Raw genomic sequence first — 26,294 nt, forward strand, 5'->3', positions numbered from 1 at the left:
CATAAACATACTGCGGTCAAGCCGTTAGCACCTTGGAAACTTTTTGTGCGCATCTACATTGCGATTTACGGTAAATTGTGTTTTGGCGACAATATAAAGTTGAAAACCGCACTACTCACATGATCAATACTCTAAATGCTACTGTTTGGTTATTTTCAACATTCAAATATAACCATTGAATACTCCAAAATGGCCATTCTGTTTAATGCATGGCGATTTTTTAAATTCCTTGAAAATCTAAAGTTGACTCGGAATGTTTTCAGCATTCCACTGAACAACCACCAATGACATATGTATTTGAGGCTTATATCTTCACCTTCATGATGCACTAAGTGAAATGTGTTTCAAACTAGCAAATTGGCTTACAGAGCTAACTACTACAGCAGTTTGCTAGTTCTCCGCTAGGTGGGGTACATGGAGTACCCAAATTTGAGCTGCTTTACAAGATAGAAAAAAAACAACAACATATACATACAGCTGATGCATTTGTTCTGAGTGTAGCAGTACAGCCTGGAGTGATTCCAGGTCATACCAGTTGAACAGCTCCGAGTTACCTCCCTCCACCTTCGATGTGTAGTACGCCCCAGGACAGCCACACCTTACGCTTTTGAAAAGTCTTCCTAGACAGATGTAGGCTGCTGAATGCATGTTCAGAAAAATCTAAATTCAAAATCTACTTGGCCCAGTCAGTTAGGGAATACAAATAATGAATCATATTAAATTAATCCAATGCGTGCTGTCTGTTTTATGTTCCCATATGCTTCATATAGTTTTCTCTCACTGACAAAGAGTGCTGGAACTGTTATTAGATGTTGTGTGTTGTGTCTTATTGACTGCTGTACTACTCGCTTACTACAGAGCATTTGTGTGCTCTACCGACAGATGAAATCAAATCATAGGCATCCTGCTTCCTTTACAGTGGTTCATTTGAAGACCATCGGTCAAATAAATTTTGTTTGATAAACTGTGCGATTACGCATTCTAGTTAAGAGGAAAAATTCACATAGGCTTCTTGGTGGCTCATGCTGTTCAGGCACTGTTCTAGTGTGTGGTTGAGTATTTAATCCAAATCGTGTCAATGTCAGTGGCCAGCAGTCTGGCAGGGTGGCAAATAATTAGCATTGCATGAGAGGGATCACTGTCAGCTGTGTCTCAGTAGACACCAACAACTTTCTCTGGTCAAGTAGACACGCAGTCTGCACGCAAGAATGACCTCATCCGACTCAATGGCTATGTGAACTTAACTGGTGGACTGTAGGGCAAAAGAAAGCAGCAGCTCATATCATCACGTGTCAGAGGAGGGCTCTCCTAAAGTCACAGTTGCAGATGAACACTCAGAGTTTGGAGCGGACCATATCAAAATGTGCAAATTAACATTTTAGTTCATTTGTAAATTTTTGTTTTGAACTTCTCAATTCTTGTCTTGTAGAAAATAAGTCTGTCAGAGAAGATGACAGTTGACCTGCAGAAAGATCTGTTTAATCCCGCTCTATCCCTCCTGTGCATCGTTCACCCTGTCCTCAGTACAGAGAAGATCAGCGTGGGTAGGCTGTGTGTATTCAAAGCAAGAGAGAGAGAAATAATTAGGCCAATTATCTAATTATGAGCAAAATTTAGTCTAGTCACATTGTTCTTTGCCTTTAACTTTGAATAACCTGTTTCAATAGTGTACTTTGACAGTATCATGAGATGTGTGTGCTTACTGCTGAAATTAATTCAAAATATTATGTAAGAACCAAAAGCTTTAATGCTAACTCATACGCAAGGCCCAATGTTGGACAAAGTGTAAAGTTCAAACAGGGGTCAGTGTTGGAGTTTATGTGGACAACGGGGTTGTCCATGGAAAGACATGGTTTAAAATTCTAGTTCATTTTAGGTTTTTTTTGTTTGTTTGTTTCAAATAAGTATTAATGTTGTAGTCTTTTAATGTATTATGCATATTATGCATAGAGAGAGAGAGAGAGAGAGAGAGAGAGAGAGAGAGAGAGAGAGAGCGAGAACTGGTGAGTCAAAATCTTCTGGAAGTAAATCTCTCGCAATCTGATTAGTGAGATGGTACAACAAGCCTGTGACTCCGGCAGCTTCCAAAGGTAAGGGAAGTAGCGCTTCAGAGAAAATAAATAAATAAATATAATAAAATCTTTCTGCACCGTTGGTCATAAACCAGTGCAATGCAAGTTTAGCATTTTCCTGTTACTTGTATACAGTCATAGCTGCAAGGCACTAACCTCCTCTCCTAGATTGTGTATTTCTCTTTTAAAATTACATTTAATTTTTTCATATCCTTGTGATTGTCACATGTCTTAAATCATATCTTCACATAAATGGCGTATCTTGGCATAAATATATACAAATAATATACTTAATAGTCTTGTCGGTTTGCGTGGTTGAGTCTATGGGGGAGGTAAAATGTTGACATGGGGGCACTGCAGAGGACACACTACACAAACACAGGGCCTTCAAAAAGAAATGCATTGCTGTAATATATAGTAAGACAGAGCTACATTCAATTTGGTAGTGATGTGTAAATGTGTCCTTAACCCTATCCACTTTTCCCCCTTGTGGTTGAGACATCGAAGTCTCCAATTATCGTTGCGTTAATATTTATATGATACAAACAACTGCAACATTATAAAACCATCATGTTCCAGTGTTTTTAGTTGCTTACTTTTATTCCGAGCCTGGCCAACATATTTCTGGTTTGGTAGAAATATAAGAATGTTTTGCAAATTATTATTTACAGACATATTTATGGAACCAAATATCCCACCTGGTTATGAAGCAATGTTTTCTGACTAATGTTGAAATTTATTTTGTAATCCATATAGCCATTTTTGAGAAAACTATGTTTTTGCCGGGACTATCACTATTCTTAAGGGAATTCCATCTTGAACTACTTATTTTTGTTCGTATAGCAGAATTAATGAAAGTTGGTTAGAAGGCATTTGGGTAAGTAATCCATTTTGGAGAGCTTTTTGGACACTTTGTGTATGCTTTATAAAAACATACTCTCATACACTCAGTGAACACTTTATTAGGTATTTATTAGACTTATTTTTTTAACTTGTTGGTAACTTCTGCTGCCGTAGCCTATCCACTTAGTTGTTTGATGCATTGTGGGTTCAGAGATGCTCTTCTGCTGTAATGTGTGGTTATTTGCATTACTGTCACATCCCTGTCATCTTTGACCAGTCTGGCCCTTCTCCATTGAGCTCTCCCATTAACAACATGTTTTTTATCAGCAGAACTGCTGCTCATTGGATGTTTTTTGCTTTTCGCACTATTCTCTGCAAACTCTAGAGACTGTTGTTTGTGAAAATCCCAGAAGATCAGCAATTTCTTAGATACTCAAATCCACCCTGTGTGGCACCAACAATCATTCCACGGTCAAAGTCACTTAAATCACATTTCTTCCACATTCTGATATTTGATCTGAAAAACACACGTGAAGGTACATTTTCTTCAAAAAATCTGTTTCAATAGAAAAATAAGCTTTTCTGATCATTCATGTGTGTGGACAACAATGCAGACGTTTTGTGTTTGGAGAGATTTGGGGACACTTGAGGGTCAAATTGGAAAGGGTTCATTTCACCTTTTCATTTCCCGTTTTCATTTCTCCTTCTGCATTTTTGAACTAGTAACACTTGGTAGCGATAGAAATTAAGTCTTTGAACAGAAAGTAGCTTCAGAAAAAAATGTATGCTCATGTAAGAGAACAATTAGTTCACACACCAAATTATATAATTTATATGCGGTTTATATATTTCTTAAAATTGTAAAATTGTAAATTGTAAATGCATATTCAATATTATCATCATTTGCTTCAACGGGGTTCATTGGTCTTGCTGGTATTTCGAGCCGAGGATGTTACCTTAGTTTTTTAAAGTTTTTTTTGTTCCTACTCCTTTCCAAAGGACACTTTAAAATCACTAATTTTGTTCTACTTTAATAGGCTACTAGCTGCGAGATGATGACAGTGTTAAGTTATGTTAATTTCAGTTACAAGATAACGACGATCTAGAAACCCAGAGTAATATTAAAAGATGTGTGAACATTCCATTTAGCCGTGCGTATATCATGGATATTGGCTCGGCTGGAACGCAAACTGACCAATAGAGACAATGGGCCTATCCATTGTATAATAATAATAATAATAATAATAATAATGTATATGCCCATATAGGCCTACTATCTGCTTCTATGCTTTTATCCAGAATGACATACAGTAGGCATATATGAATAAGATAGGCCTACACTCTATACTCTACAAATATACACTTTAATGCAGGAACCAACACTTAATCACGCTAGTTAAAAACTGTACCAACACTGTTTATGGGCAAGCTATGTTGAAGGAGTGATACAAGATGTGTGGCTTTAAATAGGACACATGGACATGTTGGAAATAAAGCATGCTTTAGAAACGTGCAAAATAAGTATATAACGTTAATATGCAAATTTGCCAATACAATTTTCAGTCGACTAAGATTGTTCAAGATTCAAACCTCTCAAAGAATCTACAATCTGCCCAGTGGTGAGCACGTACAGCAGGTATCATACATGGCTGTAGCAGTTGTCAAAGATCTGTGCAAACTTTCCAGATGAAAGGTGTTTCAAAATGTGCTAGTACAAAATGTAAATTGCCCTCTGGGGGCGGGGGGGGGGGGGGCGTTACTATAGTACAATGCCACTAGCAACTTGTCGTTTGGGTGTGGTTCATACAGTACTGCACCTTGCTGCCGGAAACCATCACATTCATGATAAAACATGTTACTTTTGGCAGGGGAACTGACACAGTATGCAGTGTAAATTATATGACACAGACACAGTGAACAGAAATATTCAGTCTCTACTTGTTTCTAATTGCTAGGAATACTGAGTACCAATAAATATCCAAATTAATATGAATCGAATGAAACAATGAATCTGTGATTATTTGCTATTCATTTCATAATAATATGTGTACTATCGTGTTTATTACATGTGTAGGGCTCCACATTTGTGGAGCATTTTTAGAAAATGTCCCCCATTTTCCCTGGGAATAAGGAAATATGTAGGCTATTTTAGTGGAGAGAAAATATCATCATCAAATAAATGAATTAATTTCAAGCAGCCAGTCTATGCTGTTAACACACAAGCAAAGACACAGATAATAAGAATAATTAGATTTTTTTTTTTTAACAATAAAATGCTGTACATCTCAAATGTGTAAAAGTGCAGGCCGGTTGTATGTGTGGATTGCATAATTTTCTGTTCTCGGGTTATGTACAACTGTTATGTTGTATATTCTTTCAGAACTACGACATCAGTGAGTGGAATGCAGAGAAATACAGATTGCAAATACTCCGAAAATGGTGAGACAGTATACTTACCGATTGATAAAAATGAGTGCCTCATTTTGAGGACAGAACAATTCAAGTTTATGGAAGAGCTTGTACTGTACATGACATGAATTCAGAAGGTAAAGCTAAGTTGCCACATGTTTTGCTGTTGGGTATTATTTCTAACAGAGAGTTACAGTCAGCCCGCACAAAGAGAAGTTTTACATGTTTAAACCCAATTCAGGGAAAGCTGCACACGTGAATAGCAGAAGGCGGGATAAATGGACTGACTTTGCAATCGAAGCACAGACACTGATCACTTGTTACAGTCTTGGCATGTGTGACAAATGCCTGAAGTGGTTTTCTCTGCCGAGCAAATGCACCAACAAATTAATCCTAAAATCCAATTAATATATCAACCATGGAAACGACTCTGCCGTGTTTTCAACTTTAACATGGCAAATCCACTGAAAGGTTAGAATGGTCCTTTCTCTGCCTCGCCATACCTTTCAAATTCTGTTTGACCCAAAAGTGGGCTGAAATCGTCAAAAGGTTTAACAGCAAACTGATAAGATAAGATGGTGCAACAATTCTTCTTCTTCTTCTTCTCCTTCTTCTTCTTCTTCTTCTTTGTCTATTTATTTTATTCTTCTTCTCCTTCTTTTATATTCAGCATATTTACAGTCGGCTCCAGCATTATGTACACTCCTGCCTGGCAATACACAAAAGAATAATGTGATTACTGACATGTTTTTGATTGGATTGAGGTCTGGCCCCTGAGATAGTTGCTGTAGAATATAGATTTTGTTCGCCCTGAGGCGACCAGATTGTAAGCCAAAAGGAATTAACCAGTGCCCCTGGAGCTCTGGAATGTAAACAGCCCCAAAACACCACTGACCCTCCACCATATTTCACCGTGGGTATGACGCAAAAATCTCCTTTTATGCCTCTCTTTTCCAATGCCAAACATGCCGAAAAGCTCCCTGAAAAGAAAAACCACTCATCAGTACGCTGAATACTATGGACGTGATACCACAGATGATATAACAGCTGCATCTATTTTATGTGTCATAGTAATTGTCATTGTGAATGTTATTGTGACTCTGGCAAATGGCTAATGGGAAAGGATATCGTCCTCGGCGACCTCGTCTTGTGCCATACACTGACTCTGGCTCTGACTGTATAGCAGGCCGAAGCCCAACACCTGATTCCAAAATTGCTGGATGTCGGCCAGGAGAGCTGCTGCTTTGTTCTTCTAGTCACTTAAGCTCGTGTTCAGCTCTCGCGGCGGTCAGGTGATGCGCAGTAAGCTTCAGTTGGTCCTTAATCGCCCCCACGACTCTCATGGTATTGTCAAACATTCCAGCCGCCAGCTATGCTCTTCAATCATGTGGTTTCTGGGATTGTGTTATTATGTATGTTATGGATAGCCAGCTTCAAATTATGATGCGGTTCCTCGGTAAGAGTATCAGGGAGTGGGGTGGGGTTTTCATTTCTGAGAAGCATTCAGCTATGGTTAGTTTCAGTTACGACTCTAATCTCATTAGTGGATTTCAGCTGTTCAGCTGTTTCAGTGGGCACCACTGACTTCAGGGAGAAGCTCACACAACGGCATTTGGCATTTGGACAGAGCTTTGGTTAATTCAGTTACAATAAATTACCACTTTGCTCCTTGTTCTCTTCTCCTCTATCATTGCTGCACAGTTTGTCTTTCCATAACCTCACCACTTTCAGCATGTTAGTTGTATTTCCAAGCTGAGGAAAATCATTACTAGTTTTAAGAACCTGACACTTTCAGCACTGTTTTTGAGTATTGCTTATGGTTTTTCATTTTACTTTTGGTTATAATGTGTTTTTATTAATGATGCTTTATTGCACTTTTGCTCTCATCATTCTTTCTTCCCCAGGGCATTCCACCCAGACCTAAGACAGAGTGAATACACTGGCTCTAAGAACCAGACCTGCAATGGCAGCTGATCAGGACCCCCCTCATCCCTGAAAACAGCAGCCAGAGAGGGGGAAAGAAGCAACTGCAATGCAGTGGGAAGAGAGGACATGTGCTTCATTTCGCAGCGCTGCTGCTTACTGAACAATTGCATATCTGTAACAAGGAGCAGTGTTTTCAGCATTAAGGAATGCCAAAAGAAATGGACATATTTTAGGAAAGGGAGTGCATTAGTTTCATCTGGCCGTCATTTTCTCTGTGACTTTTACTCATGGCACAAAGGAATGAAGAGCAGTTCTCTCAGTACTCATGTTCAATAGCTGCCAAAACCTCTGTTCAGTCTATTTCTCCTTTAGCACTTTCATCCTCACCCCTCATGAAAGACCAGAGGAGTAGAAACCCTCAGGGGGTTTCCCTTCATCAGCTCCTCCCCCCTCTCCTCTTTTCTAGTCTCATATCTTTTGCAAATACCTCTAGTTTACCAGGGATGGGATATGACTATGGACTGTATCCCAAAATGGTCTGTACGCCCATCCCAGCCAATGCAAACCCAGACTGTTTCTCAGGACATGAGACTAATGATCATGAACATCACAGGCCTAGCGGCTATGGCTGGTGGGGGTTGACAGATGAGGCTAAAACCACCATTCTGCACCTCCGTGAAACCCTGGTCCAACAAAAGGAGACCATCCTGGACCAGCGAGAGACTATCAGGGAGCTAACTGCCAAGCTGACCCTCTGTGAGGGCTTTGGGAGGAGTGTGAGTGGACACGACAACCACCACGGCCAGCACCATGCCCACCCCCAACCTCTGCACCACCCCTATCCTGATCCTGGACACCACACGGATCCCCACTACCCCCTGGTGGGCCGTCGTGACCTGCACCACAGAGGGACAGGGACACTGGGTGGGGGGGACAACCACAGTGGACCCTCCTCCCCTGAGCAGGTGGGGCGAATGTTGCAGACTCTGAAGGAGCGGCTGGAGACCCTGCAGGTGAGTACAAGGGTTGTGGAGACGGAGGAAGCGGGTGACTAAGGAGCAAACCAGGAAGAACACACAGTTTACCACTTACCATTTTCGGGTGTCACGTGATGCTTCCAGTTAAAGTAGGTGTTGTCAGTGCAGTGACAGTGCAGTGTTTTATTGCATCCATGGAGGGTGTATTAGCCAGAGAGGGAAATATTCAGCTGGCAGGGTACCCCCAAACTCATGGTGATAAATGTACAGTGGAGGTGCATTTTTGCTAGTTAAGGAACACATTTCCAAAATGTACCCTGGAAGGTACAATAGTGGGCTTTGGGTACAAATAAGTAAATTTTACAAGCAAACAAAGGTACAATTGAATTATTAAATCAATGGCTAGGGGCACAATGTTATGCAGCTACTGGGACACCAGTGACTAGCTCTTGTAAAGGGGCATTTTAAGGACCTTTTTATACCTTTCATACCTGCCTACAGACTGCCTGCATCAGTGTGGGCTTCTGAAACTGTGGCAGCGCAGCTCAGCTGCCGGCCGGCAGACTGCAAAGAAGCAGAGGCTGGAAGAATGTTCTTTGAAGGAAATGTGTGCTTGTCTTCACACCCCCCTGATGTAAGATAACAGAAGGTACAAATACAATTTGGCACTTCCCATTTGGAGGAAAATTACCGTGGAAATATTTGGGCAGCAGGTGGTGCATAAGTGTATTCAAATGTATCCGCTGTGATGAAGGCCCTCCCTGGGGAGTGGTATTATTCATAAGGTGGCCTGAAACGCATCACACAATGTTCTGTCAAATTTTTTCTCCAGCTGTCACTGTCTCATATGGGATTCTCACATCGGGATAACTTGCTCCTCTCACCACATGAGCAGGGCTACCTGCTTTTATGTAATTTTACACCCTTTCATTGGTTTTGTCAGTGTGCCAATGATCATTGAAAAACAACAAAAAAAATCATCTGCTGACTGACAATTCAGTAGTGTCTTAAAATGGCTTCCTGTGACAGGAAGTTAACTTGTTTTAACCATTGTTTATCAGCAGTGCTCTGCAGCTTTATTCATAAATCAAAGGCTTTGCATGGTGATCCCTTATGCAGTAAAATAAAATATGTTTTCCATGAATGGAGATGCAATATATTGCCATTCTTGATTTGTCTTTTTTTTTGTAACAGCGGAAGTCTGCTCTGAAAATATTTTCTAATATTTTAATAACGCATACCAGTGATATCAAAGTAGACTGTAGCACTTGTATACTATACAATACCTTGTCATTTTTAAAAATGTCTACAAATACAGAGGAAAATATACCAAGTATTTTTTCCTGGATATACACAAATATACGAAACAAAGGTGGTAAAGGTGAAGAGAAGGTGTGGCAATTTGTTCAATGTCGAATTTGTGAAAATGTCAATGTAAATACAAGTAATGAAGGGTGTTTTAGTTATTTGTGTTTTTGCATGTGTGTACATTTGTCTCACGTGGCTTTATGGGAACGTGGTTTAATTGGACATTCAGTAAAATATTAGATAGGAACAGCAGAAACAAACAAGGCTTTACGTCATATTTACAATTATGGTGATGGCATTATTTAGAAGGGGTGCCTAGTATGCAATGGGAAGCTGTCAGAACAGTCTACAGTGCTAATCAAGATCACTGTTGATTAGAGTGATCTCTGCTGATGGACAATCAATCAGGGTATACACTTGGGTCATGTAAAGCCAGATTTGAGAACCTCCTATTGTGAATGTGCTTCAGAAAATTGCATTGTCTAGAACTTGTACATAGTTAAATACACTGCAAAAAATGGCTGTCTTTTTAGTCTTGTAATAAGACTCAAGATCTTTTCTTTTTTTCAAGTAGAAAAAAAATACCTTGTTTTAAGTTATTTATTCTCTAAATGAATAAAGATTCCTCACCTCATTGGCAGTTTTTTTGTCTATTTAGCAAAAAGTAATAGAAATAAGATTTCAAGTTTAATTAGAAGATACTTGTTAAGACTGTGTATTTTTGCAGTGCAGTGATTCATTTCTGAATGAATGGCAGAATTTTCTTCACTTAATTTGAAATAAATTATTTAGATGGTTAAGAGCACATTCAAATGCTGAACATGTTTGAGTTTTGGAGGACAGCGAGCAAATGTGCTATTTGTTTGCCTGGTACTATTTCAGACTACTTTAATGGTACGACTTCAATGAAATTTTGACACAATGCCAATGATGAAATCATTTCCAGCACCAAAATCGTTCATCATTTGATTTATATTTTATATAAAAACATGATAGACACCAGACACTTTAAGCACTTATGTGTATGTTGTGAATATGCCTTCGAAAATTTAATTTATATATTGTTATGACCCCAGATTTATTCATTCTTTTTCAAAATTAATTTTATTTTTAATGGATTGGGAACATTGATGGATTAGAAACAGTTCTCATGCATTTGATGTGAAGTATTTATTTTGTTTACTTAGTTTATATGTTTTTCTTGCAAATGCCTGTGTGCTGTGCTTCCCTTTTGATCTTCAAGGCACTGTTTGATATTGTAAATAGTACCCCACTACTAATGCAAAAAATAAGTGGCAGCAATACATTATCATGGCCTGGAAAGGCAACTACCACAAGTTACATTACATTAATGGCATTTGGCAGACGCTCTTATCCAGAGCAACGTACAGTTGATCTTGTGGCGACACGGGGAATCAAATTGTTTTGGATTCAACTACTTTTCTGTGCTCGATTGGTCATGCGTAATGCAATTGAGCCAACCAAGAGGACCAGAAGGCAGGGTCTGGCTGTGTCTCAAACCGAATACTTGTGCAGTAGTTAACAGTCATGTGATCAAGTGCATCCCTAACTATATGTAATGGTCTGCTGGATTATCATATTTCTTCTGAAATACTGTGAATATCTGTGAATTTATATTTTGTGCTATTTTGAATCTAAAGCTGAAATGATAAAATTACCTTTTTAAAGACATTTTCTATTTAGTTCAGGAGGTAAGCTTGCCAGTTCAGTCCCTCTGGGTGTGTCAAAGTGTCTCTGAGCAAGGCTCTTGCCAGGCAGCCTTGCTGTTGGTGTAGGAGTGTGTGTGTGAATGATAGGCATCAATTGTGAAGTGCTTTGGATAAAAGCACTATAATTGTGGTTCATTTATCGCATTTCCTGCCAATGAAGGCTTGTGTGTATGTTTGGAGATAGCATCAGATAAGTAATAATGAAACAAAACATTTACATCAATATGCGTAAGAATCGCAATGTACCTTCATGTGATACAATGGAGGAAATTCATAATTTCTCCAGCAAACTCTTATTCCTTATTAGATGTATTATTGCTCTGCATATGTGGTATGTCTATAAATACGATGCGATACAGATACAATAACAACATTTTTATTTTTATTGTTATATTTTTAGATAAGTATTACATTATCTATTATCTATTTACCTTTCCCTGATGCTTTTTGGTTATAAAGTATCTAGAAAAAATCTATTCAGTATACTGTAATTAATGCTCTATAGTGTTCTACTGTCATAATTGAGGTGTAACATGTATGATGCTGTATTCTAATGTTTGCATTCCAATTAATAATTTGTCCTCCTTCACTGATCTCACCTTACAGCATGTAATACAGAGACAGTGACATAATTAGCATATGAAGCTCAAAGTGCATGGAAAGAGACTGTCTGCTGAAATGGCTCCTATGAATCCTACTGTCTTTCTCCCTGTGTATTGTCAAAGCATAGTACATAAAAATGCATAAAATAACAATATAATTGATTAAATATCTGTGTAATTTCTGTTTAATCACAATAGACCTTTTCCTATATAGTTCACATTGACAGTCCCTCTGACAGTCTATCTACGATTCTCTGTACAGTCCAGGAATAGCTCCAGCTCCTACTCTAATTCACTGAGAGACCTCCTGCGCAGAAAGATAAATGCTCTGGAGCAGCAGCTGCGCCATCACCCTGCTCTCCATGGCAACGGGGATCACCACGGCGATCACCATGGCGATCATGATGATGACGAAGACCACGACCACCACGACCGTAACCGTGATCACAATCGGAATCACGATCACGATGACGATCACGATGACCACCATAATCACGATCCTGATCACTATCACCATGGCCATCATTACGAGTACAGTCACAGTGAAAACCACGACCATGACCACCACTACGACGATCACCACGACGACGATCACCACGATGACAATCACCACGACGATGATCACCATGACCATGGAGCAGATTTGCACAGCCACGGCCCTGGAAAGGCCTATCAGAGACAGGGACGCCGAACCACAAGTCGTGAGCTGGATTCAGTACTCAGTCAGCTGCATCACAGGAGCACAGACTCTGGTAATATATGGCTGTTCTATATAGCTTTTCAGAACTGGATCTAAACTAAACATACTCATTTAATTTAGACTCAATCCAGATACACCTGACTCAGCATAAAAACATGCCTTTCATCCTATGATGTTACAATGTACTGCCATGTATCTGCATAAATGCACTATACAGTGGGCTCCAGAATTATTCTGGCTGAATATAATAATAATGGCTGCCTATAATAAATAACATGGATAATGATCTATATTTTACTTTCAAAACCAGGGTGTTCTATGACTGGGAAGGCCACTGAAGAACATTGAACTCATTGTCATGTTCATGAAACCAGTTTGAGATGGCTTTTGCTTTGTGACATGGTGCATTATCATGCTGGAGTTAACATTAGAAGATGGGTACATTGTGGCCATGAGAGAATACACATATACTCAAATAGGCTGTGGCATTCAAGTGATGATTGATTATTCGGTATTAATCGGCCCAGAGTGTGCCAAGAAAACATTCCCCACACCATTACACCACCGCCACCAGCCTGAACTGTTGCCACAAGGCCATGAATTTATGCTGTTGGCGCCAAATTCTCAGCTTTCTGTTCTGGGCTGATAGAAGTGGAACCTGACGTGGTCTTCTGCTGTCGTAGCCCATCCGCCCCAAGGTTCGATGTGCTGTGCATTCTGAGATGCTTTTCTGCTCATCACAATTGTACAGAGTGGTTATGAGAGTTACCGTAGCTTTTCTCTCAGCTCAAACCAGTTTGGCCATTCTCTGTTGGCCTCTCTCATCAACAAGACATTTCTGTTCGCTGCTGCTCACTGGATGCTTTTTGTTTTTCGCACCATTCCGAGTAAACTCTCGAGACTGTTGTGCATGATGATCCCAGGTGATAAGCAGTTACAGAAATACTCAAACTAGCTCATCTGGCACCAACAATCATGCCATGGTCGAAATCACTTAGATCACATTTTTTCCCCATTCTGATGGTTAACATTAACTGATAATAAAGTGCAGTGTAGAGTGCAATAACACTGAATTGAACAGAGTGTTGTATGTTTATCACACAGGTACCTGGAATAAACCAAAAAGTGCTTTTCAGATTGGGTTCCCAATGCATACTAATTACATGTACGCGCGTGTGAAGAGGACCCTCCTCAATGAAGTCTTTGCCCTCACGCTCTGCTTGTGGATTAAAGGAGGTTCAGGGCCTGGGTTGGGAACCCCATTCTCATACTCTGTCCCAGGACAGGCCAATGAACTGGTTTTGATAGAGTGGGGGAAGAACCCAATGGAGCTGCTTGTCAATGACAAAGTGAGTACATGGCTTTTACACATTTTTGCGTGTGTGCGTGTGCGTGTGTGTGTGAGAGAGAGAGAGAGAGAGAGAGAGAGAGAGAGAGAGCGTGTGAGTGTGTGTGTGTGTGTGTGTGTGTGTGTGTGTGAGAATGTTATAACCCAGAAGGTAGACTGATGCAAATAACTTTTTTTCAGTAGTTTCTAAGCATTGTTATTGCAATTAAAAATAATTCCTCTTAACATATACAAATAATAATTTGAGAGTTCTGTTAAATATTAATTCCCACAGGTACAGACAGAAAGTCCACTCACACATACAGTGAGCACCACCTCATTGGGCAGTGACACATTTTTTGTTATTTTAGTTCTGTACTCCAGCACTTTGAAAATATACAATGCCAATGTGGTACAGACTATCAGCTTTATTTTGAGGGTATTTTCATCCATATTGGATGAACCGTTTGGACATTATAGAACCTTTTATACATAGTCCCCCATATTTTCATGTATCAAAAAATATTGGACAGTTACATATAATGTAGAATAAAGTAATCCTTTTTCATATTTGGTCACTTATCCTTTGCATGCAATGGCTGCTTGAAGTCTGCGACACATAGACATCACCAGACCCTTGGTATCTTCCGTAATGATGCTCTGCCAGGCCTGACTTTTCACCTTCGGTCTCCACTTCAGCACGTAAAGGGCTCAGATCTGCCCATTGACTCGGCCAGTCAAGGATTTTCCGCGGCCATGAACGGCTGTGAAAAACCCCTTCGTTGCTCCAGCAGTATGTTTTGGGTCATTGTCTTGTTGCATGATGAAGTGCCGTCCAATAAGTTTGGAGTTCCCCTCGCACATACACTGTGCTGTTGAAGTGAGCTGTGGGTTTACAGGTCAGTCTCCCAGCATTCACAGCAAGACCTGTCTTGACATTCTTATCCAATAAGGATTGGGAAGACTTATATCTCAACCTTAAATGCTGGCTGATTGAGCCCTGGCTGCAGGCTCACCTGGTTTCTCCCTGAATGAGGTGACTCTTGCTCACCCATCATCTCTTAAGCTAGGCAAGCTGCTTACACCAGTACGCCAGTCCCAGTCATGTGAACTCAGGTCTCCTGTTAAAATATCTCAGCTCCTGGTCCTTCCCTGCGCATGAGAAACGATATCCTCTACAGTGCCGTCCACCCACTTCATTTCGCCTTGGCACACAGCTGTGAAGGCTAATTAAGCAGGTCCTGTCCTTTCCCCCTGCCCAACCCCGCACCTTTTCCTCACCCCCCCCCCCTTTAGGCCGTGACTCTGCCTCTGTCCCTGAGCGATGGGAAATGGCACCACCTGTGTGTGACGTGGTCGATGCGCGCCGGACAGTGGGAGGCCTACCAGGACGGGGTGAAGAGGGGTTCTGGGGAGAACCTCTCCACCTGGCACCACATCAAGCCTGGTGGGGTCATCATCCTGGGACAGGAACAGGTAAACTGGGGTTGTCTTCTTCATCATTATTTTAGATTGCATTACATGTACTGTATGTTCAGACCAGTAAACTATCCCTGAGCAGAGACTATGAGATTGTAAATAAGTTTCAGCGAGGGATACATGGGTGACACAGTTCTATTGAATGTAGTTTGTATCACGTGAAAAATATTCTTGAAAACATTATTAAATTTCTTTCTTTATTTTATGGCCACAGATAACCCAGAGGCCATAAATATGACCCAATAAGTTAACTGTGCCTTACATTTCACACCTTTAAATGATATAAAATTGATAAGTTACTAAAAATTACTTTTAAATATCTTCAGCCAGAATAAAGAAACCTTTTGACCATAAGATAAGAGTTGGTGAATTGCCAACTATAAAAATACAGTTCAGTTTCAATTAAAGTCAAAAAAGCCAAAACAGTATGACTTCAAAGAAACTTACAAGGAATGTTTGAACTGATATCTACCATGTTTTATAAATGCATTTCACCATGCAATAATTTCTGCCTGGAAATCTCTTCAATACAAACATACAAATTATGAAATAGGACAGTTAAGGATTATGACTAAATGGAGCACACTCTTGGTGCAATGCTGTCTGACTCATGCCCTTTCTGCGGCAATCCAATAACCCCCTCATCCGTCCTGCCTCTCCAGTTTATATAAGACTGACCGTGAGCTCCCCTTCCTGTGCAGGACACCCTGGGCGGCCGTTTCGATGCGACTCAGGCTTTTGTGGGGGAGATTTCGGACCTCCAGCTATGGTCCCACGTGCTCACGCCCCAGGAGATCTATAACCTGGGTACCTGCAGAAGTCACATGACTGGCGACATCATCTCCTGGACTGAGTCTCTGGTTGAGCTGCATGGTGGGGTCAGCAAGTACCCCTTTGAGCCCTGTCACTGAGGGAAATGTATCTCTGTGAGGAGATACTTCTACTGTCAGCCCCACCATCAAACACCACCACCACTTGAATGGAGCAGAGCTGGCCTTCCCTGTGGACACACAAATACAGGGTCCCACCTTTTACTCTCAGAGTTTTACTTGGTTAAAATTTAACTGTAAAGAATAATAAAATAATAATACAGGGAAAATACTTTATGACTGTATGTATATACATTTTCCACCAATGTGGAGTCCTAATCTTATTTGTAGGCCAGTCAGTTTGTAAGATGGTTTACTATTTATCCAGTCCTCCAACAATTTGGAGGAGAACACATTCCAGCAGGAGCAGCATTCTAAGGAACCAGTGTGCTGCAGCAGGCACAGGCAGACTGCAGTAGCCCATTCCACCAGAGGCGTCACTGTTGCATGCTGAGGCACAGAGTACCTTTCCTCCATGGGGAATCTAATGACCTAATGTCCACAATGGGCACTTACATGGTTCTGGATTGTGGGGTGCTTCACTGCTTTAGAGAGGTGGCCCACCTGACAAATCTCAGCTTATGGGGCAAAGGTTAACCCCCACAGCTTTTCAGTCTTTCAGTGAACCCTCATGGACAGCATAGTGTTTATGAAAATGGTTCAATCATTCCATATCTTCGGTGATATTAGAATCAGAGCTGGTTCTCTATTGATTTATGTTTATACAGGGCAGCCTGAAGCCTAATTGTTAAGGTACATGACTGGGACCTGATGTAGCCACGATACGTTTGCAAAAGACAGAATTACATTTTTTACAACAGACTTTCCAGATATGATGGACACAGTGAATGCAGAACTTTTGCGCTTTCTTAAGATACTTACTCCATGTTATTGTTTAAGGAAGACTGATGGAAAAGATGATTTGCCTGAAGTTGTGGAGTTGAACATGCTTTCGTACTATTATGGTTTCTGTAATCACCCCACAGTGTCCAAGTGTGATATGTTCTCTTATAGGTCACAGAGAGAATATCTTCCTGTATTCCAGCGGGACAGAATGAGAGCAGAACTTGTACTTTTCAGAAATATTTTAAAGTAAGAAAAATGTAAATGTTCCCTACCCCAGCAGAACAATGTGCTATTCCTTTGACAAAAAATGACTGAATAAAGTCAGTCGGTGACGGTTTCCCGTGTAGAGTGATTTTACTCAATTGTTGGAGTTTAAGATGGATGTGTACCACATCGCACCAGTAGGTGGCATTGTTGCCCACACTTATGATATGTCCCTCCAGAATCACTACCATCATGGAGTTTGAGAGGAACATAAAAATAAAAAATATATAGCATATATTTTTATTCTTATAATATAAGTTTAATGATAGTTTCCCGATATGGGGTGGAAATTATTTATAAGTCAGACGAAATATTGTGTTTTTCGGCTGCCTGTCAATAACTTCCTGCAGGCATATGTTATTCATTTTGCAGCCTGCTATCATAAACAAATACACTGTACATTGGAGTTTCATTACTTTGCAAAGATAAAAACGAATCTATTGACTTCTGAATGTATTATTAGGTTGTTTATTGATACTGTATATGCATGTAATATCTAAGTATCAACAATAGCAGAAAGTAATGAGAACTACTCACCAATCAGCATTAATTGTGCTGTCATCTCATTGGTCATCTTGTTCCTGTGATATGTGTTCAAGGTATCTTGCAATGTTGACCTTGTGAGACACTGTGGATAAATGTGTCTGCAAAATTGATAAATAATAAATAATTACCTTGGTTGCACCCTGACAGCAAATCTGTTTGTTGCTTTATCTCATGTTAGTTGTCAAGTGCTATTCGAACATCAGTGGGCACTGGTGTAGTTATCTTCGGACTTGACGTAGGCTGAAACCCCTTTAAAACGCCATCTTACATTTACATTTTACATTTTAGTCATTTGGCAGACGCTTTTAATCCAAAGCGACTTACAAGTGCATAGGTTCTTCCACAAGTTGAAGCAACACATCCATAACTAGTAAAATACACATGAAGTGCTGTTCTAAACATACAGTCATCATAAGTGCAATTTTTTTTCTTTTTTTTCTTTTTGGGTTTGACAAAAGGGATAGGGATATCGGAAGGGGTGGGGGGAATCAAGAGGTAGGACTAAATTCTATCTTATCTATCTTAGTTCTATCTTTCTTAGTTCTATCAGTGCAGTCTTGCCTCTCTCATGGCATTGAGATTCATTTATCTTCAGGCACTTCTTTTATTACTGCTGCTCTTTGGAATTCATTTTTAAAAGCCCTTTTCTATGGACTTTTAATAATACATCAAATGAAAAATGAATATTTAATTATCATGTCCATTTGTAAAAAGATGTTACTTATTTTATGTACGGTGTTACAGGAATACTTTGCTTCAAATTAGTTCGTTTTTGTATCTATTCTTGTGCCTAAGCATTTCTTTATTCGCCCACAAGGTATATTTTATTACTATACTTGAAATAGTATATCAGGAGCGCTGCAGGTTTTCAATTAACAGGAAAGTATATATCGTAGCCCTCTGCATGTGATCATGTTCTGTGACCAGAGTAATTTCAGCTGCTACCCAATATACCTGAATGCTCTATCAGTTTCCATTCAGTAGCTCATACATTACTCATGGCTGTTTATAAGTGCCTTTAATTGCACATGACATTTGCATTTAGGGTTGGGTTTCTTGAGCAATAAGGGGTTTTCCACAGCCAAATGAAACAAGTTGTGTGCCAAAAATAAGCTGATCTTTCCTGTAAAACCACTACCAGAAGCACCAAGAGGACCATAGAAAAAGAAATCCACAGCCGCTACAACCGCCGAGCAGAAAAAAAAAAAAAAAAAAAACTTGGGACGGAAGTGGAAATAGAGCTGCTTGTGCTAGACATTTGTGAGTGTCCATTTATTCCATCCACCAACATTTATTACAACAAAACCACAAACATAAGATATGGACCTAAATAGTAAAAAGGTAAAAAAGGTAAATGGTAAAAAGTATAGGTGAAGACCACATTTTGTCCAAATAAGGTGAAAAGATATCTAAGAGAGAATCTGACCTGTTGATTGTATTAGATGACTTGGAAATAATAGCCAATCACAATAGCATCATTCCATCTGTGTATGGACTGGTTGGTCAAATGTTGACTGGTAATGTTGGCTCACAGTCACCATCAGTGTCACTTTTCAATGTGTAATCACTAAACTATCATGAGCCACGGTTATTCTAGTAATGCAAAATGTCTCTATCACCAGCTCATCAGTTAGCGACCAATGTTGGCTTTTTAAAGGTCTTTATTAATTTCCCCCAACATATGGTTACGTTTCCAGGGCTAACTATGCTTTGCCTGTGGCAAATTGGCCAGCTCTGCCACACAGTTGGATACATGTTGGCAGCCTACATTTGCCAGAAATGAGGTCATTATACTAGTCCAAAAATTGTCAAATCCTGTCTGCCAAAGACCACACTAATTACCATCTTGGGATAAGTTTAGTTAGTAATTTGCAAAGCAATGCAATTAAAATTTTAGAGGAATTTTTATTTTTGCCTGCTAATCCCAAATTAAACAAGTGTGAACCAGAGAAGGCTCCTCTTAGACAACAGGTGAAGCAGTGCTTCACCGAAAAAAAAAAAAAAAAAACATGCATATCATACATAACACATTTATTTAATGTTAAATTATCATAACAATGACTGTTACCTTTGTGATTTTGCCTCTGTTCAAAATCATGTCTGCTTCGGGAAAACAGCGCCCCCTCTCGGGAGGCAAACGCATTTTTGCTTCACTATGCCTATATATTTCAATGAGAGACGTTATAAGGCATAAAAGGCATTGATTGGATATTTGTGGATTTATGACGCGTTTTTAACCCACCCGTGAAGCATGCTTCACTCAAGTATTCTAATCATGCGCGCTCTTGTGCTCGTTTTTGACATGCTGATTGAAATAAAGTCTAGCCAATCAGAACATCGCAGTTCAACTCAGTCGGCACTTTTTTGGGTTGTAAAGGGCTTGCGTGTATTGTATTGAGAATGGAGATCGAGAGAGATAGTGAGTAGAAGTGATTATTATACCAATTGTTTTAATTTGAAAGGTTGAGGCCTTGTCTGTGTTGTCTATGTTGTTGTAAATAGTTGAGTTAGATTTTTTACTATTGAAAAATAATAGACCAATCGAAGTCTCCTGAAAGACTTTAGCTAGCTAAAGCAATTACCCGGTATTTCTTGGCCTAAAGACGGATTCTATCGTTTAAAAAGAATCATATGGCTTAGAAAAATAAAAAGCTACCCGACCACTGAATGAAATTATGACGGTCAAGTTTTGTATGTTTAACGAAGCATAAGTCGAAAAGAACCAGAAAGAACTGTTAGACTATATATATATATATATATCATTATATATCTACGAATTTAGATATTTACGAATTTGTCCTGTAAGAAAAAGTAGCTTATTGCTGCTGTAGAAAAATGTATTTTCGTTTTTGCCAAATAAAAGCAATGGTAATTCTGTTCTAAATGTTTTCCATTAAATGCAAAAAAGAATCAATAAGCAGAAACAATAATGGCATATAAATAATTGATAAATTCTTAATTATCTCCATCCCTACAGGTCAATGGTGAGTCAGATTAACAATTTGTAACAGGATGACACCATACGTCTCCTTATAACCCTTATAATACAGGTAGAAATAGGTAGAAACAGCTTAGATGAGCATCCCAGGAGCTTTATTTTCTAGGAATATCAGGCTAATTGATGCCATCCAAATTTGTATTGTTCACTGGGTAGGATTCAGATAACATTCTGTCAATATTGTTGCCAACAACCGATGTGTAGAAAATTTTCCCAGGTCATCTTTCTTTGGCCAAAAATATGATCTTACTGGGTAATATTAATCTATTGTATTAGCCAGTCCAATAAAAAACAATTCTGGCAGCAAAATAACTTTCTCAAACTAAAAAATTGGATGGTTGATCTTCATATCAACATCTTCTTTACCACTGAAGTACCAACAACTTTTTAAGCATAAGGATCTGAAATGTATGGTGTCATCCTGTTACAAATGGTAAGAAGTCCATCTCAACCATCTTCACTCACTTGTAGCACACAGTTATGTGCAATATGTGCCCCCTCCGTTGTGTTTTTATTTATTTTTACAATATAACACCTTATTACAATGTTACATTATTTTGTTTATCTATTGAATATTCATAGGTGATGGATAGTGAGGTGAGTACATGATTACTTGTCATTATATTCTGTTTTGTGTTCATCAATTAAGAGAAGGCGGTTCAATTTAAACGGCATGACCATTGTGATTGGTTGTCAGTTTAAACCTGTTTAACAGGCTGTGTGATGTGGTCAGTGTTTATCACCTCAAAACGGCCTAGGTCAACAGGTAAAGCGTGTCACTTTACCCACCAAACGGGTTTGATTTTCCCAAGGGGTGATGGTGGGTTTGCTTCACCAAAAATAATGGCCAGCAGCCGCCACTGGTGTGAACCAATAACATTGCTGATCCCTTCAGGACAAGTTCTCCTATTTCCTGTCATATACTGATGAGGAAATGTACTGTGACTCCACAGTACTCCACAGTAGATGCAATCACATACATTTAAATGGCTAAGTAAACACTGAATGTACTCCTTTGTTTTCCAACTGCAATCTTTGTGTTGCATAATTTTTAGGAGGGTGGGGGTTAACATGTCATATCTTGGTTGCATCAGTAGATGGCAGTGAAGAGCAGCCTATGCTGAATACGCCAGCACTGTCCGCCTCTGGGATGTTCCATCTTCCCTTAAATATGAATGCAACACTGTCTGAACTGTACATTTTCAGCATAGTTTTGGATTATAATTCTTTCATATAACCTCCAGGTACCTCAATCCAGACAGGCCTAGCTCCAGCAGCTTTTTTGGGGGAGCAGGTGGTCTTGATTCAGTTTCGACTGATTAAATCTTCATATGATTATTCCATTTGGTGGAGTCCATAGGGCCACTGGCTCTCAACAGGAATGCAGGATAAATTCCCCACCATGGCACTTTCTGTACTGACCATCACTACCTGTAACCCACTCTGGTTTCCACCTGTCTGAAGAATACACTTTATTCAGGTCAGGCTATCCAGTGAATTATGAAAATAATTTTAAATGTAATTAATTGAAACATCTTTAAAGAACATTATGGACATACACTCACTGAGCAATTTATTAGGAACACTACCAATACTCGGTAGGGCCTCGCTTTACTCTCAAAACAGCCTCAATTCATCGTGGCATGGATTCCACAAGATGTTGAATGCCTTCTTTTGAGATTCTGTTCAATGTTGACATGGTTGCATCATGAAATTTCTGCAGATTTGTCAGCTGCACATCTGTTGCAAATCTCCCGTTCTACCACATCCCAAAGGTATTCTATTGGATTCAGGCCAGGTGACTGGGAAAGCCACTGAAGAACATTGAACTCACTGTCATGTTCATGAAACCAGTTTGAGACGACTTTTGCTTTCAGACCAGGCTACCTTTTTACAGTCTTCAACTATCCAGTTTTGGTGAGCCTGTGCCCACTGCAGCCTCAGCTTTGTGTTTCTGGCTGACAGAAGTAGAACCTCACGTGGTCTTCTGCTGCTGTAGCCCATCCGCCTCAAGGTTCGACGTGTTGTGCATTCTGAGACGCTTTTCTGCTCACAAGAGTTAGCATAGCCTTTCTGTCACCTCAAACCAGTCTGCTGACTGTCTGTTGTTTTTCGCACCATTTTGAGTAATCTCTAGCAATACAAGTAGACTCATGAAAATCCCAGGAAATCGGCAGTTACAGAAATTCTCAAACCAGCCCGTCTGGCACCAACAATCATGACACAGTCAAAATCACTGAGATCACATTTTTTCCCCATTCTGATGGTTGATGTGAACATTACCTGAAGCTCCTCTGCATGCTTTTTTGCATTACACTGCTGCCACATGATTGGCTGATTAGGTCATCACATGAATAAGTAGGTGTACAGGAGTTCCTAATAAAGTGCTCAGTGAGGGTATTTCAATCAATTTCCTGAATCAACTGAAAAATAATAAATGGCTCACACTCAAAGATAAATAATCTTTTTCTTTTCTAAAATACAATGGGAAAATGGAAACAATGGGTAAAATTTGAAAGCACCTTAAATGGGTGCAGCCAATTAATGTTGTTATCTTTTCAAGGACTTTTGGGGGCCCCCTTTCACTACACACTCTCTCCCCAGCCCCTCCCTGACTGGCAGGTGGCAATTCTCTAAACAGTTTTTAGCTTGGCCAGAAGGGGGCAGCGCAGATACTAGTTGCGCACAGTTCCGCTTCAAAGGGAGGATTGTTTTCATTCAAATACTATGACACTCCTCCCATTAATAAACAGTGCAGCAGCGATACGGTTTTACAGTTTGTAAGTTAGGGTTAGTGAGTGAGTCATATTGCAAAAAAGGAGGGAGGATGAAAAATTTGCTTAATAATTGGCATAATGTGGTTATTTTTTCCATGCAGTCAGGTAACCTGCATTGCCCTTCATATTATGTTTGGGGTCTATTTGACCCCATTCAGTTTTTCACATCTCTTAAAAACCAGGGAACCATTTTTTAATCTTGATACTGTATGATTTTTCTCATTTTCTAATTTGGTGGGATTCAACAGCAAATATGAAATAAACATAATACTACACTCATGAACACTTTATTAGGTATGTAGACATATTGTGTATTCTGCTGCTGTGGTCTATCCACACGTGTGTTCAGAAATGCTTTTCTCAATACTGCTGATGTAATGCATGGTTTTTTGCCTTACTGTCAACTTCCTGTCAGCTGCTGCTCACTGGATGTTTTTTTTTTCCACACCATTCTTGTTTCTGAGATACTGAAACCACCCTGTCTGGCACCAACAATCATTTCACGGTCAAAGATCACATTTTTCAGACATTTGGTCTGAAAAACAGCTGAATTTCTTGACCATGCCGGCCTACTTTTATGCATATAGTTGCTGCCACATGATTGGTTGATTAAATATTTGCATTAACAAGCTGGTGTACATGTCTACCTAATGAAGTGGTCACTGAGTGTATGCTTTCAAAGGGCCTGTATAAACTTTACATACAAAAGATTAGCTTTACCCTCTGTAGCTGTATGAAATGTAACAACATATACAACCATTGTTATTTTCATCTCAGATTTCTTTGTGGATGATTCTGGTGATAATTTCCCATACAGGTGCCAAAATTTCACTTACTCTAAAATGTAAAATGAAATGTTTCTAACAGATTTATTTATGGATAAAAGGATAGGCTTTTGCAGAAGGTGACACAGTGTCTATTACAATATTTTTTTGTCAATTCAAACAGTTGGGGTCAATTTGATGCCAAATATAAAAGCGATCATAAAATCTTAACATAATATGTGGGTGAACTTATTGCTGCAGCTCATCGCTTAATCTGAACCCTTGAATTTCTGAAATCACCAACCTGACTGAAACAAATTGCTAATGGTCATGTTACTTTAAATTATATCTTCAATTATGTCTTAAATAGCATGTATTTGGAGGTTGGAAAATGAATAGTTGGCTTTTGCCCACTGGACTAGTTCTGAGATTAAGTATACCCATGAAAATTCAGTGGCAACTGTCCGGACACTAATTGATTATAACTAACTAGTTAAGATTGTTATGCATCTCCTTTGAAGCTCTTGTCAGAATGGGCTGTTGAAGATCTATGGAACTTACACTTCAGCAGCTTGATGTTCCTGTTGAGGCCACCAAATCCACATCTGAAACACACAGTCTTTCCCAAGACTTTCCCAACATTTTGTAAAAATAAATAAAAATAAATAAATAGAAACAAACAAATCTTGAACCGTAAATTGCTCTGCTAAAGTAGATAATTGACACTTACCAATGAATATTTGTGAGCGATATTAATTGCTGGTTTGTTCTGCTGAATTTGTACTTCTTTATTATCGATGGGCCACTTTTGTACTCCTTAGGACTAACACTCATATTTTCCTGCTTTGTCAGTCAGTCAGTTTTGTAAACAGTCAGAAATAGGAAATGACCTTCTTTTGTATGCCCCCTGGCAAATGAGATTTGTAGGGGGCAGAACCTGTCGACACACAGCCCCGTTGAGAGCTACTGATCATCGAGTCACTCAGACAATCAGAGCCAGGGGTGGGGCTAAGGGCTACAACCACAAAGGATATCAATCAGGCTGTGATACTGAAGATAAGAAATGTCTGCCTGCACACAGATACATATCATCACTGAATTGGCTATAGGGGCTGGACTGGTCTATGACAAACTTTCCACTGTGATCCAAGGAATCATTTATTAGTGGTGTTGGCTGATAAGTACATATCTTTTCAAACTTTGAAGCAGTATTCTCCTATTATGGGGCATACAATCATGGAGGGGAACACCAATGCAAAGTTTGTGAAATAATCACACCCAAACATTCTAAACTAAAATATGCAATGATAATTCACATACTGTATTAAATTACAGGCTTACACTAACATCATTTCTTGATTGGTAAAACAACAATTCAATTAGCAATTTGTAATTTAAAAGGCCATGGAGTATTTCAACTGCACTGTGTTTATGTACACCAACATTTTGAATGTGTAACTGATATTTTAATTCCAAAATGTATTGTGCTGTGACACTGTGCCCCTTGGCACTAATTTAATCCCACTTAATAAAATAGAATTACTTTTTTTATGTATTTCAACATTTCAGCAAAAATCTTTACAGTACATAGTTGTACTGCAAACAACTACTCCTATATGTGATTCGGTGTCTTGGGTAGGAGGGAATGAGGAAATGGCAATGTTATTGAGGTGACTCCTCTGAAGTGACACACCATGTGTCAGATGATATAATCTTTTCGCTTTCACATTGATACACACAGTGAAGGAAGTGTATTTATGTTTGTCATCCATGGTTTCACTGTCTTATAAATCTGACAATATAAATGTATCAAATGCTGTAAAATCATACATACTGTGTTGTTGTATATATTTCACA

The 26,294-nt window shown here is 39.3% G+C and overlaps 1 protein-coding gene and 1 long non-coding RNA gene across 3 annotated transcripts; one reads left to right on the plus strand and one right to left on the minus strand.

Moving 5' to 3' along the window:
* The first annotated feature begins 2,052 nt into the window (after positions 1-2,052).
* Positions 2,053-16,284, plus strand: LOC133137566 (neuronal pentraxin-1-like). The gene is made up of 6 exons (XM_061255899.1): positions 2,053-2,090; positions 7,717-8,263; positions 12,130-12,619; positions 13,672-13,916; positions 15,191-15,370; positions 16,075-16,284. Exons 1-6 carry the CDS (start codon positions 2,053-2,055, stop codon positions 16,282-16,284), a joined length of 1,710 nt encoding a protein of 569 aa, XP_061111883.1.
* Positions 16,285-22,208: 5,924 nt separating this feature from the next.
* On the minus strand, positions 22,209-25,293 carry LOC133137486 (uncharacterized). 2 transcript variants are annotated; one of them, XR_009709605.1, is made up of 3 exons: positions 25,168-25,293; positions 24,999-25,067; positions 22,209-22,350 (listed from the first exon to the last, which is right to left on the minus strand). It is a non-coding gene; the product is annotated as an uncharacterized LOC133137486 (long non-coding RNA). The 2 variants fall into 2 exon arrangements; XR_009709606.1 differs by having other exon boundaries at positions 22,215-22,354.
* Between the last annotated feature and the right edge of the window lie 1,001 nt (positions 25,294-26,294).

Source organism: Conger conger, chromosome 9 (genome assembly GCF_963514075.1).
Source record: "Conger conger chromosome 9, fConCon1.1, whole genome shotgun sequence".
NCBI lineage: Eukaryota > Metazoa > Chordata > Actinopteri > Anguilliformes > Congridae > Conger > Conger conger.

Coding starts and splice junctions, on each gene's coding strand:
- LOC133137566 (XM_061255899.1), top strand. CDS start 2,053: ATGGTACAACAAGCCTGTGACTCCGGCAGCTTCCAAAG. Junction 8,264..12,129: donor AGCGGCTGGAGACCCTGCAG/GTGAGTACAAGG, acceptor TTCTCTGTACAG/TCCAGGAATAGCTCCAGCTC. Junction 15,371..16,074: donor TCATCCTGGGACAGGAACAG/GTAAACTGGGGT, acceptor CTTCCTGTGCAG/GACACCCTGGGCGGCCGTTT.